Source organism: Podarcis gaigeae (assembly GCF_964106915.1).
Source record: "Podarcis gaigeae genome assembly, chromosome: 18".
NCBI classification, from domain to species: Eukaryota; Metazoa; Chordata; class Lepidosauria; order Squamata; family Lacertidae; genus Podarcis; species Podarcis gaigeae.
Genome location: NC_139696.1, coordinates 12,363,732 through 12,380,564, shown reverse-complemented (window position 1 = coordinate 12,380,564; position 16,833 = coordinate 12,363,732). Strand labels below are relative to the sequence as shown.

Genomic DNA, 16,833 nt, shown 5'->3' with positions numbered 1-16,833 from the left:
GGAGCATCTTCAGGTCACAGGGTTGACCCTTTAAGACTCTGAAGTCCCTCCCCACGGGTAGAGCCTGGAGGACTTAGTCTGGACCCAGAGGGATAAAAGGCTTCTGCTGGCTCCCAACCTCGCTTGCAGCAACTGTCTCACTGGGAACTCTCTGTGGTCTGGCAACCTCCAGCCTTTCTCTGTGGGATCTAGCACTGGAACAGAATATATTATTCCTTTGGAGAAGGGGACACAGCTAGGTTTTCAGAGACGGGCACCCCCCACTGCCCAGGGGAAGAAGCGATGGGTGGGGAGAGTGCCAACCATAGGATTGTAGGGTTGTAGAGTCATTCAGCCCAACCCCAAAAGCGCCCATGCCAGATGGCCCACCTCCAGGGAAGGGAGAAGACACAGCAACTTCAACACTGGAATAGAACGGCACAATTCTCTCTGGTTTTTCACAGTTTTAATTGATTGAGAGAAAAAGGATATTTGGGGGAAATACAGACAATTGCTTAGACTTTTGGAAAGTAACCAAATCTGCTCTCATTGCCAACTGCAGAATTTGACGGGAGAGTTTGTATTGATAACTAGGAAACTGTGATTCATTTTTGTGGGGATGATTAGGAAGGCAGGAAAGGATATATTATTTAATCATATCCTTCCTAACTTGTGCTAGCAAGTTCCATATTCTAGCAGAGTTCCAAACATCCCCCTTTTTAAATTACACAGTGGATAGCTTGTTGCTGGCTTGTCGGAGCTTCACTACTTAAGATTCCTGGTGAGATCCCTTCTACTCCCTCTTAAAAAGAATAGACATGAGAATCTGATTAAACTTAATATAAAAGTAGTTTACTCACAGATTCATTCAGGTTCACAGACATATCTCTGAAGGCAGGCTTATGTTACATAACAACTAGAACTATTCCATAAAGAAGTCAGTCCCAAGTGACTGTGACTAAGGAGTCACTTCTCCAAAAACACAGCAACATACACAATGGAGAACACACACTCATCCAAACATGGAGGCTGTGGGCTCCTCTATGCTAGTACAACACACCACACCCTCTTCAAGTCTGTCCCAGCTCAGGAGGAAACAGGAAGTCTTCTCCTGAGTGGGACAAAACATCCCCTAACATGTCCACTGTATGAGTGTTGTACTTGACTGCTATAAGTTTTACATCCTACAATTTTGTGAAAATTTAACTGGCAGGGAAGATTGAAGTGGGTTAGATTCCCATTTTCCTCATTAGATGTTCTCTGCTGTTGAGGTTGGGCTTCAGAAGAATGATGTAGCATTTGGGGAGAAAGATGCAAGCCAGGAGACCAGCACCAGAGGCCAAGATGGAGAAGATCTCCACAGCCACCATGATCTTCCCTTTGGTGCTCAAGTAGGTTGGGACGAAGGAGACCCAAACGCTGCAAAAGACCAGCATGCTGAAGGTAATAAACTTGGCTTCATTAAAACTATCAGGCAACTTCCTAGCTAGGAAGGCCACCGTGAAGCTGGCGAGGGCCAGGAAACCCATGAAACTCAGGACATTATAAAACATGGTGACTGAACCTTCATTACATTCCACTACAATCTCTCCAGCTATGGAATGGAAGTCCAGGTTTGGAAATGGGGGAGAGGTTGCCAGCCAAACAACACAAATAGCAGTTTGGATGAGGGGGCAGATCAGAACAACAGAATTTGCTGGTTGTCTCGCCAACAGTTTTCTTGCCATGTTTCCCGGCTCGGTGGCCATGAAAGCCAGGACCACCGTGATGGTCTTTGCCAGGACGGAAGAAATGGCAACAGAGAAGACGATGCCAAAAGTAGTTTGTCGGAGAAGACAAGTGACCTTCCCGGGTCGACCGATGAAGAGGAAGGAGCAGAGGAAGCAGAGCAGGAGGGAGACGAGGAGGACGTAGGTGAGGCTGCGGTTGTTGGCTTTGACGATTGGTGTGTCCCGTTGTTTGATGAAGGTCGCCAGCATGAGAAGTGTGATCAGAGAGAGGAAGAGGGCAAGGGAAGCTAAAAGAACACCCCCAGTCTCTTGGTATGGAAGGAAGTTGATCTTCTTCAGCAGGCACTGGTCACCGTCCTTGTTTGGGCATTGGTCTTCAGGGCAGCTGGTACACTGAGTGGCATCTGGCATAAGGAAACACTATTGAAATATATCACATGTGCCATTTGTGTTTTTGACTGTGGTTGCCACTCTGTCAGGCGTCAGGGAATTGGCTTCCTCCCCTCTTTGGCAGTAGATAAGCAGAACAAAGGAAAAGGAGTCTTCTTACCAGTTAGAAACTTTAATGATCACAGCGAGAGAACAAAGAATCCATTTCCTAGGGATGGCGCTGCTCCCAGTTAAGAATTCCACCCCCGTCACTCCCGCGTCTTGTAACCTGATCTCGTAACCACTGTGCTTTCTGTGCTGCCTCCTTACCAGCTCTTCTTGACCTTGGGCTGAGCGGATGAATGCTTTCCAGAGACAGCGAATCTGTTAACTCTCTCTCTCTCCCAGTGCTGCTTCTCCTAGCTGTTCCCCATTCAGTATTTCCTAGCTTCTGCCTTCTGAACTATGTCCCTCTGTAAACTGCTGTTCCAAATCTATACTACTTCCCTTCTCCTGGGAAGATTCAGGATCCTGATCAGGAGTGGGGGGGGGGGGGAGAAGGCTCCCACCATTCCTCCTTAGTGCAGCCCTCCTCAGCACACTGGGGGGGGGAGGGGTAGACAATTCTGTTTTGGATCACAGGATCAGATTAAAACCCCAATTAGCCAAGTTTTTAACCACAGCTATGGAAACATGTCTTGATGTGAACTGTTTAATCTGGGTTCATCATCACCAATAATAATAATAATAATAATAATAATAATAATAATAATAATAATAATTTGTATACCACCCGCAGGTCCTAGGGCGGTTCACAGGATAAAATCACAATATAAAAACACAAAATACATAACCAAAATAAAAACAAGAACAACCCAATACCCATCTACCCCATTTCAACATGCTTTTAAAATGTATGCATGTTTATTAAAACAGAGGCTATGAAAATATGAAACAGTTTCTCATAATTAACAATGATTTAGAACTTATTAAACTATTGATAACTATTCTGATGAATCCCAGAGTCATACTTTGGAGTTGGAAGGGACCCCAAGAGCCATCTAGTCGAACCTCTGCAATGTAGGAATCTTTTGCCCCAAATTCACGACATCTTTGTGAACAGGTAGAACTATAAACCCAAATCCAAGTTGCAGGGGATTTTCCCACTTCTCCTCATCCAGGATTTCTCTCTCTCTCCACACCACCCTTCTCCTAACAACTTCTGCACCTCAATACGGGCTTCTAGATTTGACATACCTGTCTGGTTAGAAAAGGTCCCTTCTGGGCAAGAAATGCATTCGTAGCAGCAAACCGGCTTCTCCTCTGGGACTCTTCTGCTCTGCCCCGGAGGACATCTCTTCACACACCTGGCAAATGGGATCTCCTGAAAGGGAAGAGTGAAAATGCTGGGTTTTGCTGCACAAGGTCAATGCTTGTCTTGCAGTGAAAAAGGACTTGGAGGGATTTATCTACTTGAGTGGTCCAAATCTCTTCCATACCTCTGCAGGTTATAAAGGTAAAGGTAAAGGTACCCCTGCCCGTACGGGCCAGTCTTGACAGACTCTGGGGTTGTGCGCCCATCTCACTTAAGAGGCCAGGGGCCAGCGCTGTCCGGAGACACTTCCGGGTCACGTGGCCAGCGTGACAAAGCTGCATCTGGTGAGCCAGAGCCGCACACGGAAACGCCGTTTACCTTCCCGCTGGTAAGCGGTCCCTATTTATCTACTTGCACCCGGAGGTGCTTTCGAACTGCTAGGTTGGCAGGCGCTGGGACCGAGCAGCGGGAGCGCACCCCGCCGCAGGGATTCGAACCGCCGACCTTTCGATCGGCAAGTCCTAGGCACTGAGGCTTTAACCCACAGCGCCACCTGGGTCCCTCTGCAGGTTATAGGGAACCACAAAAACTGAGGCTCATAGAAGAAATGAATCATTTAGGGGAACATTGTGGACCAAGACCACTTTGCTTTGATTAAATAGATTTTAAGAAACCCCAAAAACTAAACAGGACTTGGAAGAGGTGACGGGAGATTCCCTATTGATGGAGAGAGACAACCAGCTTGGGAGTGCCAGATCCATTTCAGAACTTTGCGGTTTCTTTAAATGTTGCAAAAATGAACTCAGATCAAGATTCGTCAAATGTAGTCCACATTTCAAGACTAAATGAGACTGTGGTTTGATCTGGTCTGGGGAACAGCACCCCCATAATGCAGTGTGCAGATGTGGGGCCCACCGATCCCACCATGAAAGAAAGGGCAGGTAGTGATGGCTGTGGAGAGATGGGAGCCAACTCTTGTGCTGGCCTTGGCCTTATGCCCTCATTTTGCCCCACCTGGGAATCCCACACAATGGTGTCTGGGTTGATGCTGAAGTCCTTGCCTGGCGGAGCCTGAGGATCCAGACCTCCAACTTCCACAACAGCACAAGAGTCATTGGGGAAGAAGGCCCAGTTCAGGATATCAAAGCCAGCTGGTCTGCTGCCATGTTCAGAAAAGGAGACTTCCTCCCCAGCGCTGTTGTTAAACCGAGTCTTCCTCAAAGCGGCAAGAATCTGAAATGGAAGAGACACTCAGAAAACAGGGAGGGGGGTTGTTGGTCTGGCTCCCTTGGATCCACTGGTTTCCGACCTTTCTAAGTCCACGGCCCCCTCGACCAGCCACATTATTTCTGCAGTTCCCTGGTAGAACTCCCTTACATAGAGGTTCTGTTCCAGTAAGCTGGGATTTCCCCATTCCAGCACCATTTTTGGTGCTCATGTAAGTGGGAGCGCATGCGTTGATGGGAACCCAAAGAGCTCTGCTGCTCTGCAGGGCCCCACATGGCAGCCCCAGCCTGCCTTTCCCAAAATTAGGGTGCGCATGGGTGGGTGGGGGACGAGGAGAGGGCAAAACCAGATGAAGATCAGAAGCAGCCATATTTTGTCCTTGTGGGGAAGGAAAGCAATAAACACAGCACAGGGCACATGTGCCAATATGGTCCTTTCCTGCAACTTTCTCCCCGTCACCATAAAGCTGGGTGACTATTAAGGAGGATAGTCTATATCAATATATCAAAATGCTTAGCTGGTGATATATCACAAAGTTTAAAAGCAGCTCCACCCTTATTTCAGACATTGTGATATATAACTGTATATCCTGAAGTTGAAAGCTAAATCTTGTCCAGGCCTACTGAGGAGTTCTGAGGACCAGAAAGAGAACCCAGATGGGTCACACGCAGCCCTAGACTGAGGTTCCCCATCTCTGTTGCAGCTTCTGCAACATTCTTGCTGCTCCAATAAAGTCACCAAACTAGGTAGCACAAGGACATTACCTGCCATGGCTGGAGTTTTGGAAGACGGTTAACACCTCCCATCACTGCCCGGTTGGTTCCTGGTGAGTGCATGGTGTCATGCAATGCGTGGGCCACAGAATGAACAGCGTTGTAGATGCTGTAACTGTGGCCAGTCATGGTCACTGAGAACACAAAGGCCGGCAGGTCCTCTAGTTTTTCCTCTCCTGTGCATTTTCTCTTGCTCCGTGAAGGTATGAGACCTGATCCCAGAAACTCACAGTCAAACACAACTCTCCACCAGCGACAGAGAAAGGCATCTGCCTGTGGTTGGCGTGGATCTAACTCTGAGAGAAACTGGGCGAATCCTGGCACTTCCTTTGAATGGATTTGGAAGGAAAGGGCCCCATGGAAAGATTTCAGCCCCTTCCATTGCTTCTGGGACCCCTCAGTGACGAAATCCCACTGGGCTGTCAGGACCCAAACTTTCCTGGCTGAGATCTTGTTGAGCTTTTTCATGACAGATATGGGACCCAATAGGTTCCGCAAGGTGTTGGAGTCCAAAAAGACAACCACCACCTGGACGTCGCTCTTGAAAAGATCTGAAACGTGTTTCATCCATATTTTTCCATGCTGCAGAAAAGCCACCGTTTCTGGAATGACCCTTCTGGCAAACGCCACGCAGATATCGTTCTGGGTGAGGAGGGGTGTCAGAGTCTGGATGAAGTTTTCGCCACTGCTCTCCTCCGGAGCAAGGAGTCCAATCCAATTCCAGTGGAAATACAGGAGTAACTGGACTAAACCCCTGTACTGGAGGACTTGGTTGGGGTCAATGCGGCAAAAAGACGAGGACACCATTTCATCTTCCTTGTCAGAGTTAAAGGAGCCATAACCCAGCTGAAAAGAGCAAGAACTGTGCTTTGAAAGTGACCTTTGAGACATAATGTGAACATTCCGTGATGCCTTCTAGGCCCCTCAGTTCCTGCCACCCCGTCCTCCATCAAAACTATACACACAAATTTTTATTACATTTTTTGAACATTTTCACCAGAAGCAGCACCTCCACAGTGTCTTTACTCAAACCTTTTCTACTGCATTCAATCTTTATCTATTACAAAAAGTTTCTTCTTCGTCTTCTTCTTCTTCTTCTTCTTCTTCTTCTTCTTCTTCTTCTTCTCCTCCTCCTCCTCCTCCTCCTCCTCCTCCTCCTCCTCATTCTGACTGGGCAGCTTCCAACATATATAAAAACATTATACATTACAAGCATCCCTATTGCAATTATTTTGTCATTTCTGCTGCTTTTATCTCAAATGCTCCCCACAATTTCATTCGGCTGTAATATTTTTTTAAGTCATCCACGGAAGACCTATAAAAAGTTCACCATAAAAATAGGGCTTTCAAGGAGTTACTTGCAGTTTCCAATGAAGCCTGAGCAAAATGCCATCTTTAAAGTTCAGACTGTCTCCCAAAATTCACTTTCAGCACCGACTGAAAGTTGTCCCTTTGAGAATGCAGGACTCTGGATTCCCTGGACTTTGCATAATGCAATTATACCCCCCATACATTTTTTTTATTGAACATAATTGTCAGGACTGCCGCTAGGTCCCAGCTCACAGAGGTCCAACGCCCAGTGGATATTATATACAAAAGTCTTTATTGAAGTTTAGTTTCCATTTCCAAGCTCTGGGCGCGCAGGCCCACGTCTTAACGCTAGACCGGCTAAGTCCCCTCTGACTCACTGCTCCACCCACACCAGTTTAAGATTCTAGCCCGGCTCCACCTCTTGCGCTGCTCTTTCCTGCGTTGGGTCCTTCTGCCTTCTGGGGTTCCCTCCTTCCTGGACTCCTCTGACGCGGAGCCTCCTGAGTCTTGCCCCTCCCTCCGGCGGGCTTTAGGACCTGGCTCCCTTCCCGGGCTCCCCGCTGTGCCACGCTCCTGTACATTTGAACTTGGCGCGCGCGCCCAGCCGGTGACTTTCCTTCTGACCGTTTCCCCGCTTCCTGATGTGGGTGTTGCCAAACCTGACTCCTCTCCTCCCTCTGGTGGTGAGGACACTGGTCCCGACTCCTGGGACTCCCCCTCCCCACTGCGCTCTGGTGGAGACGCTGGCCCTGATCTCCAGCTGCTGTTCAGGGACTCCCCGCTGGCCCCTCCCTCTTGAGGTTTCTCCCTTGGAATCTCCCTTGCTCTGGCCACCGGCGCTCCCTTCTGTGAGTCCTCCGATTCGCTAGAGAGGCTTGTGGAATAACTCTGGCCACTGTCACTGCCTGCGCCCCCCTCGTACTCCTCCTCCTCACTCTCCATTTGCTCCCCCTCCTGTGTCTCTCCTTCTGAACCCCTGACAATAATGCTTCAATATTTTTCACTCTGTCATTTCCCCCTCCTTCATGTGTCTAAAGTTTGAATGAAACTATTATCTGGGTCAACATGGTAGTTTAGGAAACTGCAACAGGTGAGTACATTTTGTCAACTGTAGCCAAATTTGCTCTGGCAGCTAAAAGTTCTGTTCAAGATATATTAATGCTCACTAATTTTAAAATTTTATGCTGTAAACTTTCTATGCTGTAAACCTTTATAGGGTATGTTGTGTGATTTCAGAGGAAAGCCTTGTAAAGGCCTTTGGCTATGCACAATAAATTGATGGGGGGGAGAGTAAATTTTGGGGCAGGAGTTCTTCACTGTTTTTCTAAAAAGAACTCTTCCCTCACAGTGAGAGGTGGAATAATACCACCGGTAATATGCAATGGGATTATAATCAGGACATTCATTGATTGGGCTGGAGAAAGAAACTAAGGGATAAAAATGGATTAAAAATGAGATAAGAGGGAATGGGTAAGTGGGCATTAGGATCAATCGTACCATATCTGATCATGATTCATTGTCAACAGCTTAATGAGGCGCTTGAAGGCAAAAGACCAAACTGATCACTAACCATCACAGTCATAGAGTCATGGAGTTGGAAGGGACCCCTGAGGATCATCCAGTCCAACCCTCTGCAAGGCAGGAATATGCAGCTGCCTCATGCAGGGATCAAACCTGCAGCCTTGGCGTTCCCAGCACCATGCTCTAAACAGCTGAGCTATCCAGGCATTATAACAGAAGCAGTTTACAGAGAATGGGCTTTTGTATCTTTATAGCTTCTGCAAGTGGCTCTCCTCACCTGCGGGATCTTGAAGGAGCCCAGGATGGATGCCATCTGTCTTGAAGTCGTGGCTTCTAGGCTCCCAATGACGGACAGCAGCTGGTCCCGACTGTCGCACTTGTAGTTAGGCACCATGTGTCTCTGCGTGGAAAGCAGAGACAGCGTGGCCTCCATGGTCTTGCTTGCAAAATTGCATTCTATGTAGATACGGGAACCCAGAGTGACATTGGGGAGGAGAGTCCGGTCCTCGTTGATCTCTTTGATAGCAAACTGCAAGGCCAGGATGTACTGGTAGTTTTTGGGGACAAGCCTGCAATGCGAGTAAAATGGTTATGGGTGGAATGATAGAAAAGTTGAGCCCTGTATCAGGAGGTTTTCAATGTTTGATGTTATATTATGTTTTGATATACAGTCATACCTTGGGTTGAAGTAGCTTCGGGATAAATATTTGCAGGTTGCGCGCTACAGTGACCTGGAAGTGACGGAGCGCGTTACTTCTGGGTTTTGCTGCTTGCGCATGCGCAGATGGTCAAAATGACGTCATGCGCATGCGCAGAAGTGGCAAATCACGACCCATGCACGCGTAGACGCGGGTTGTGTTCGCTTCTGGATGCGAATGGGGCTCTGGAACGGATCCCGTTCGCATCCAGAGGTACCACTGTATGTTGGAAGCCGCCCAGAGTGGCTGGGGCATCCCAACTAGTTGGGTAGGGTATAAATATAATAATAATAATAATAATAATAATAATAATAATAATAATAATAATAATAGGAACCCCAGAAAATCATGGAAATGGGTTTAACTGGGAAGAGAGAGAAACATTTGACTCTCACAAAATTAACAGTGATGTTGAACAATAAGGAAGCAATTGGATGCAAAGCAGTGATTTCTTACTAAATGAAATGGTGACATTGAGAGGGAGACTATACAGCAAATTGCTGTAGAGATATTTTACTCCTTTCAACCTCCCCAGCAGATCCCACCCCACTCCTGCCTTTGCATAGGACGTCCCCAGATTGCACAAGAAAGATGAACAGCATTTCAGTTGGGGGGGGGGGCGGGGGCAGGGAAAGCAACCCAGTTTCCAACTCAGAGCCCTACCTGTCTGAATACTTACTTTAAATCAGGATGGTCCTGTTCTCTGGAATACTCTTTAAAGGATGGGTCTTTGACCACAGCCCTGAACAGGGGTAAACTCCCACCCACAATGAGATCTCCCTCCCTATGGAAGTGTTTGTAGAGTTGAAAGGGCTTCACGGATCGTGTCCCTCTCCCCTTCATCAAGCAGCTGCCTTGAGGCAAGAGCCAGGACAAGAGCAGCAACCGAATCATCCGCAGCTCAGAGAGATATTATATTCCCTTGAAACAACAATTGCACCTTTGCAGAACCTGATTTGAAAACTACCAATTTCAGCTGGGGGTTTAGGTCAGAGAGATCAATAGTCAGGCATAAAATGGAGTAGCTCAACATGATCATTTTTCTTATTACCACAAGACGGTTTTGTCCTGTATTTTGCTTTATTATTGACTCAATGGTTGTAAGCCTCCAGAGGTTCAACAGGAATGACTGTTATTGCGATAATTTCAGGGAAGAGAAGATAATTCATGCTGTAAGTTCTTTTTACACCATCTTAGGAAGAAATGATAAACATGTTTTCTGGAACCATGGAAATTCGCTATGGGCCATACTAGCCTGGATGGACCACTCTCCTGGCAAGCCTATCAAAACCATTCATTCAAATCAAAGGGACTAGAATCACAACTTTGCTTTCTAATGGAAAGGTCCATAGTTCAATATCTGAGTGCCCACTTTGCATGCAGAAGGTCTCAGGTTCACCTTCCAGGAGCAGTTCCTGTCTGAAAATATGGAAGGGCATTGCCCATGTTTGCTATAACAATTTTATGAAAGGTGGGTTTTTTTACACATTAAACAATAAAGTTCAAGCTCATTTATAAGAAAATGCAAAACACAATTGTATAGAAAAGAAAAAGAGGGGAAAGATTAGAATAAGGGTAACTAAAAAGACCCTTTATCACATTTATATAGTGCATATCTTATCATTTATCCACACATAGAAAAGCAGACTCCTCCAGCTCTCACCTGGGTGACCACCTCCTCTCCCAGCCTCCCACCCTGATGAAGATCCTTCCTACTTTTCTTGCAGGTATCTCCCAAGGAGAGTGAACATTAAGAACATGATGATATGGCTACCTTCCTTGTGGTTTGTTTATTGGATAACTTCAATGTGTTAAACTTCAGTGTGTTAAATTTCCTAATTATTTTTTCCTCATTAGATGTTCTCTGCTGTTGAGATCGGGTCTCAGAAGAATAATGTAGCATTTTGGGAGAAAGAAGCAAGCCAGGAGACCAGCACCAGAGGCCAAGATGGAGAAGACCTCCACAGCCACCATGAACTTCCCTTTGGTGCTCAGGTAGGTTGGGACGAAGGAGACCCAAACGCTGCAAAAGACCAGCATGCTGAAGGTAATAAACTTGGCTTCATTAAAACTATCAGGGAGCTTCCTAGCTAGGAAGGCCACCGTGAAGCTGGCGAGGGCCAGGAAACCCATGTAAGCCAAGACAGAGTAAAACATGGCAAGGGAGCCTTCCCTGCATTCCACTACAATCTCGATGGGTAAAGAAGGAAGGTCCCAGTTTGGGAACGGGGAGAAGTGAGCAGCCAGGCAGCCCAGAGACCAGCCTGGATGAGGGGACAGGCCAGGACAATCAAAGTTGCTGTTTGTCCCTTCAACAATCTTCTGGCCCTGTTTCCTGGCTTGGTGGCCGTGAAGGCAAGAGCCACTAGGACAGAAGAAACGGCAAGGGAGAAGATGGTTCCAAAAGCCGTTTGCCGGAGGCAACAGGTGAGGAAGAGGAAGGAGCCGAGGAAGCAGAGCAGGAGGGAGATGAGGCAGGTGAGTCTCGGTTGTTGGGTTTGACGATTGGCGTCTCAGTGTTTAATGAAGATCGCCAGCACAGAGATGTGAGGAGAAAGAGGGAGAAGGCAAGAGAAGCTTAAGCAAAGCCCAGATTATCTTCATAAGAAAGGAAGTTGACGTTCTTGGGGATACTAGACTGGTTGGGGTGTTGATCGTCTGGGCACTTTTGCTCATTCCAGGAGCCACTCACTGCACAAACAACTGTTTAGAGATCTGTTCCTTTTAGGGTGGAGACAGGAATGCACTCATAGCAGCAAACGGGCTTCTCATCCTTGAGTTTCCTAACTTGCCCAGGCAGGCAGCACAAATATTAATGGTTCTGAGGTGGAGTTACTGTGATGGCCTGGGACTCAGGCTCGGACTCAGAGCCAGAGGAATCTCAGTCTGCACTGGATCCTTTGCCTCAGGCGGTGTCTGAACCTAGTTTGATCCTGAAGAGTCCCAGTCTTCACAGGTTTCCCTGCAACAAGCACCAGCTGGGCCGAGTCAGGGGCCTGAGCCTGCCCTGGCTCCAGATGCGAGGATGACCTCTTTGCCTTCAGCTGGGCCATCACTTACATCTGCTCCACTACCAGTTGGGTCAGGGGAGGCTGAGGCGGTCCCTGGGTCTGGTAACCCACCAACATCTCCCGAGCTGCAGAGACTGAGGTCTGAGAGAAGGAGAGACCTGGGTACTTGCAGGAGGAATGCTTGCCTTTGGGCGAGACAGGAAGGTGAGTCACCGGGGGATCAGGACCGGCCATTACCCGACAGAGATAAAAGGCTGTCGGACCCCGCCCCAGGTTGCGGGAGCAACGTTGCTGTTTGCCAGAACCTGCCTGTGATCCTGTGCCTGACCTTGCCTGGTTTCCTGCCTCGTGTCCTGCCTTGGCCCTGTCGGACTGACTCCTCAGAGAATCCTTGGATTTGGGACTTGAAATATACTCAGAGTCGAGAGTAGATTTCATGCTCTTTATTCAGCTCATAGTGGTGAGGAGGGAATGAATGTCCCCTCAAAGTATCTGCTTTATATACATTATTTACACAATGGGCGGCACATAGAATCATAGAATCATAGAGTTGGAAGAGACCAGAAGGGCCATCGAGTCCAACCCCCTGCTAAGCAGGAAACACCATCAGAGCACTCCTGACATATGGTTGTCAAGCCTCTGCTTAAAGACCTCCAAAAAAGGAGTTAAAGACCTCCAAAGAAGGAGGTCATGATTGGCTAATTCCGGAATTCTCCTGTAGGCCAATCAGGTTGTGGATTCACTTCTATCTGGAGCTGGATTGGGTGGCTCCTGCCAACCAATCATACTGCTGCATTGTTCTAGGACCAATCAGACTGCTGCATTTTGGATCCTATTGTTCTAGGACCAATCAGACTGCTGCAGTTTGGATCCTATTCAACTCAGTACATAACACCCCTCCCCTCTAAGTTCCAGTCCTGCCCGGGAGGTCGCATTCATAGTCTTCAAGGTACGCTGGTGGCCTACGTGTGTGTTGCGGCCTGGGGTGTTCCCTGGTCCGGGGTTCAGGTTCTGGCTCATGTTCCAAGGATGCTGACTGTGATGGGGCCGTTTGGTCTGGTGCAACCAGCTCGCTCAGTCGTGGTTCTGGTTCCGGTGTCCTTTCGGCCTTGTGGGTCCTCTCTCTATTTACTGATTCTGCCTCTCCTGCTGGCCCCTCCTGTTGTATGGGCCTCACTGCCCCACTGTTCCCTTGGGACTCCTTTGACCTGTCCTCCTCCTGGTTTTCTCCCGGGAATCGTCGCCGTATCTGGTCGCAGTGGCGGCGCCAGCATTGCCCCCATCCGTTAGCACTTCCTACGACACGGGGCCAGTGACCCTGATGACTGTGGCAGGTACCCATGCAGGGCCTGCCCCCAAATTATTTCCTGGACCACGAAGGTCCGGGGGTTCCTGCCTTCCCCCACCACTACCTCATCCTGAGCTCTATCAGGGTGAAGGCGGTCCAATCTGATTGCAAGGCGCCGACCCATTAGTAGTTCAGCGGGGCTCCGGCCAGTCGTTGACCTGGGGGTGCTGTGCTGTGCTAGAAGGAATGTGCAAAGGTGGTACTCCCAATCCCCTTGCGTCATGCGGCGGAGGGCGTCCTTGGTGGTCCGCACCATGCGTTCTGCTTGGCCATTGGTGGCCGGGTGGAATGGCGCCGAACGGACGTGGCGGATGGCGTTCTGCGCTGTGAAGGTTTGGAATTCTCCTGACGTAAATGCGTTCCCGTTGTCTGAGATGAGAGTGCCAGGGAGCCCATGGGTTTCAAACAGCCTGCGTAGTACCCGGATGGCTGCGGACGTGGAAGTGGACGGTACCAGTGCGACTTCCAGCCATTTGGTGCAGGAGTCCACCACTATGAAGAATGTTTTCCCCTGAAAGGGGCCAGCGAAGTCCACATGCAGGCGTGACCATGGTGCTCGGGCAGACTCCCAGGACTGGACTGGGGCCCTTGGGGGATCTGGGCGGGATTCTTGGCAGGCCTGGCAGTGTTTGACCCAGGCCTCTATCTCTCCGTCGATCCCCGGCCACCACACATAACTCCTGGCAAGGGCCTTCATTCTCACTACCCCTGGATGTGTCTCGTGTAGGGCTGTGAGGACCCTTTTGTGGAGGGGCTGGGGAACAACGACCCTGCTTCCCCATAACAGGCACCCCTTGTGGGCCGACAGTTCATGTTTGCGGGTTGTGTAGCCAGCGAATTCTGGCCCGGGGCTGCTGCTGGGCCATCCCCTCCACACCCAGTCCAGGACCCGGGAGATGACCCTATCTTTCTTGGAATGGTGTGCAACTTCTTGTGCCTGAATGGGGCGGTCGGGAAGCAGCTACAGGCTCATTACCTCTTGTGCAGGTGCTGGGTCGGGGCCTGTTTCCGGTAGTGGTAGCCTGCTGAGGGCGTCCGCATGGCCCATCGCTTTCCCAGGGCGGTGAATCAGTGCATACTGGTAGCTGGCAAGGAAAATTGACCACCTGAGGATGCGAGGAGACAGCACTTGGGGGGTCTGCTTTTCGGGGGCAAACAAGCCAAGCAACGGCTTGTGGTCAGTCACCACGGTAAAGGGCCGCCCGTACAAGAAATCATTGATTTTTTTTACTCCCTTCACGATTGCCAGACCCTCCTTGTTGATTTGCGAGTAGTTCCGCTCGGTTGCGTTGAGTGTCTGGGGAAAGTATGCCACCAGTACCTCTCTTCCATCCGGGAGTTGGTGTCCCAGGACAGCGCTGATGCCATAGGGCGAGGCGTCGCATGCTAGCACCAGCAGCAGCCTCTCGTCGAAGTGTGCCAAGACCGAGTTTGAGACAAGCAAGTCCTTGACTGTCTGGAATGCAGCCTCCTGGCGCTGGCCCCACACCCAAGGAGCCCGCTTGTCCAGGAGTCTGTGTAGGGGCTCCGCTACTGCCGCCTTGTGGGAAAGGAAGGAATGGTAAAAGTTCATTAGTCCCAAGAAGGCCTGAAGTTCAGTCTTGTTATTGGGCGCTGGGGCATTACAAATGGCCCGAACCTTGTCCCCAGTCGGGTGACCCCTTCTGCATCCACCATAAATCCCAAAAAGTCCACCTGAGGCACTCCTAGTAGACATTTTTCCCGCTTCACCTTGAGATCCGCCGTCTGGAAATGGTGCAGAACGGTGCGGAGGCGGTCCTCAAACTCCTCTGGTGTGGGCCCAGCAATCAACACATCATCAAAGAAAGGGGTGACGCCAGGAATCCCTTTAAGGAGAGAGTCCATTAGATTCTGGAATATGCCTGGTGCCACGCTGACCCCGAATTGCAGCCGCTTTACCCTGAACGCTCCTCTGTGCGTCACAATCGTCTGTGCCTCTGATGTAGCACCATGTAGCAGAGAATTTATTTCCTCAGACTTTTAAAGAAGAACAATCTGAGTGAGAGACTGCTGGTGTCCTTCTACCGAGGCTCCATAGAGAGCATTCTCACATACTGTATTTGTGCCTGGTTCTCCAGCTGTACAGCTAGGAAGAGGAAGGTGCTCCAGAAGGTCATAACCACAGCCCAAAGGATTATTGGTCATCCCCTCCCATCTTTGGAAGAACTGTACGGTTCCCGTTGTCTTAGGAAAGCAAACAATATCCTGCAGGATGCATCTCACCCGGGACACAGTCTGTTTGTACTACTGCCTTCTGGCAGGAGATACAGAAACATCAAGTCAAGGACAAATAGACTGAAAAATAGTTTCTATCCAAGAGCTGTGGCCTTCTTAAATGCAGTAACTCGATAGTGTGACCTGGGAGTTTGATGGGTGTGGGTGTGGGTGTGGCTGGAATGTGGTTTGTTTGGTTGTTGTTGTTGTTTTGCTTTTGTTGTTTTTAAGGGATGGCATCCAATTTCGTTGCACTTGTGCAATGTTGCACTTGTGTAATGACAATAAAGAATCTATCTATCTATCTATCTACTGGCAGCTGTTGATATGCTTGGGCCAAGTCCAGCTTGCCAAAATTTTTTGACCCAGCCAGGGTGGCAAGGACATGGCTGACCACTGGCACTGGGTATGCGTGGGCCATGAGGGCCTTGTACATTTGTAGTCTGCGCAGATGCGGACCGAACCATTAGGCTTGATGGGTGTGACGATTGGGGTTTCCCAGGGGGCATTAGGCACCGGCTCCTGCACTCCTCGCTCCACGTGCCGGTCCAATTCCTCGTCTATACGGGGTTTCAGGGCGAACGGGACCCGGTGGGCCTTGAGCCTGACAGGTCGTACTGCGGGGTCAAGCTGTAGAGCAATGGGGGGGCTGTATACTGTCCCAATTTCCCATCAAAAAACCCCGGAAATTCCTTGCATATGGCGTCCACGTCCACTTGTAAGCTCATGTGGTTCACCCCAGTGATGGCTAGCCCCAGTCGTCCAAACCATGCCAATCCCAGTAAGCTAATGTTGGGGCCCTTGACCACAAGCAAGTCCAGTTGCCGCGTCCGCCCTTGATATTGCACCCTGTAGGTCCCCACCCCCATTGTTGGGACCTTACGTTTCTGGAGGTCCCGGAGGGTGAATGGGGCCGGCCTGAGTTGGGGACCCCCACTAGGACACAGTTTCCTTAAGGTCCTTGCCAAGATTATGGATAGAGTTGAACCCGTGTCAAGCTCCATGCGGCATGGGGCCTCCTCTATCTGTACCTCTACATAAATTTTCTCTACGTTGGGGTGGGGCAACTGGTATACCTGGAGGTCTGTGAGCTCCGTCGAGTTGCCTTGGTGCGTTGGGCCCTGGAATCTGGGGCTCTTGGATCGGTCATCTGATGCCTGGCGTCGGGTGGGCCGAGCCCGACACACCCGGGCAATGTGTCCCAATTTTCCACCCTGCCGTTGCGGAAACGGCAGGTCCTCCTCTCGTGACTCTCCCTGCAGCTTGCGCAGTTCCCTCCTCGTCGAGGCAGCTGTGGTCTGTGCGCTGCTTGAGTG

General features: G+C 49.5%; 1 protein-coding gene across 4 annotated transcripts; it reads right to left on the bottom strand.

Moving 5' to 3' along the window:
* Positions 1–423: 423 nt before the first annotated feature.
* LOC310835567 (vomeronasal type-2 receptor 26-like) lies at positions 424–11,270 on the bottom strand. Of its 4 annotated transcripts, none has more exons than XM_083720308.1 (6): positions 10,587–11,270; positions 8,503–8,794; positions 5,385–6,239; positions 4,408–4,626; positions 3,336–3,462; positions 424–2,113 (listed from the first exon to the last, which is right to left on the bottom strand). In XM_083720308.1, the coding sequence occupies exons 2-6, from the start codon at positions 8,656–8,658 to the stop codon at positions 1,209–1,211; spliced, it is 2,262 nt and encodes a 753-aa protein (XP_083576434.1). In that variant the 5' UTR covers positions 8,659–8,794; positions 10,587–11,270; the 3' UTR covers positions 424–1,208. The 4 variants fall into 4 exon arrangements, with proteins under 4 accessions (XP_083576434.1, XP_083576431.1, XP_083576432.1 ...); XM_083720305.1 differs by lacking the exon at positions 10,587–11,270 and adding an exon at positions 9,603–10,577; XM_083720306.1 differs by lacking the exon at positions 10,587–11,270 and adding an exon at positions 9,603–10,577 and having other exon boundaries at positions 3,336–3,459.
* Positions 11,271–16,833: the final 5,563 nt, after the last annotated feature.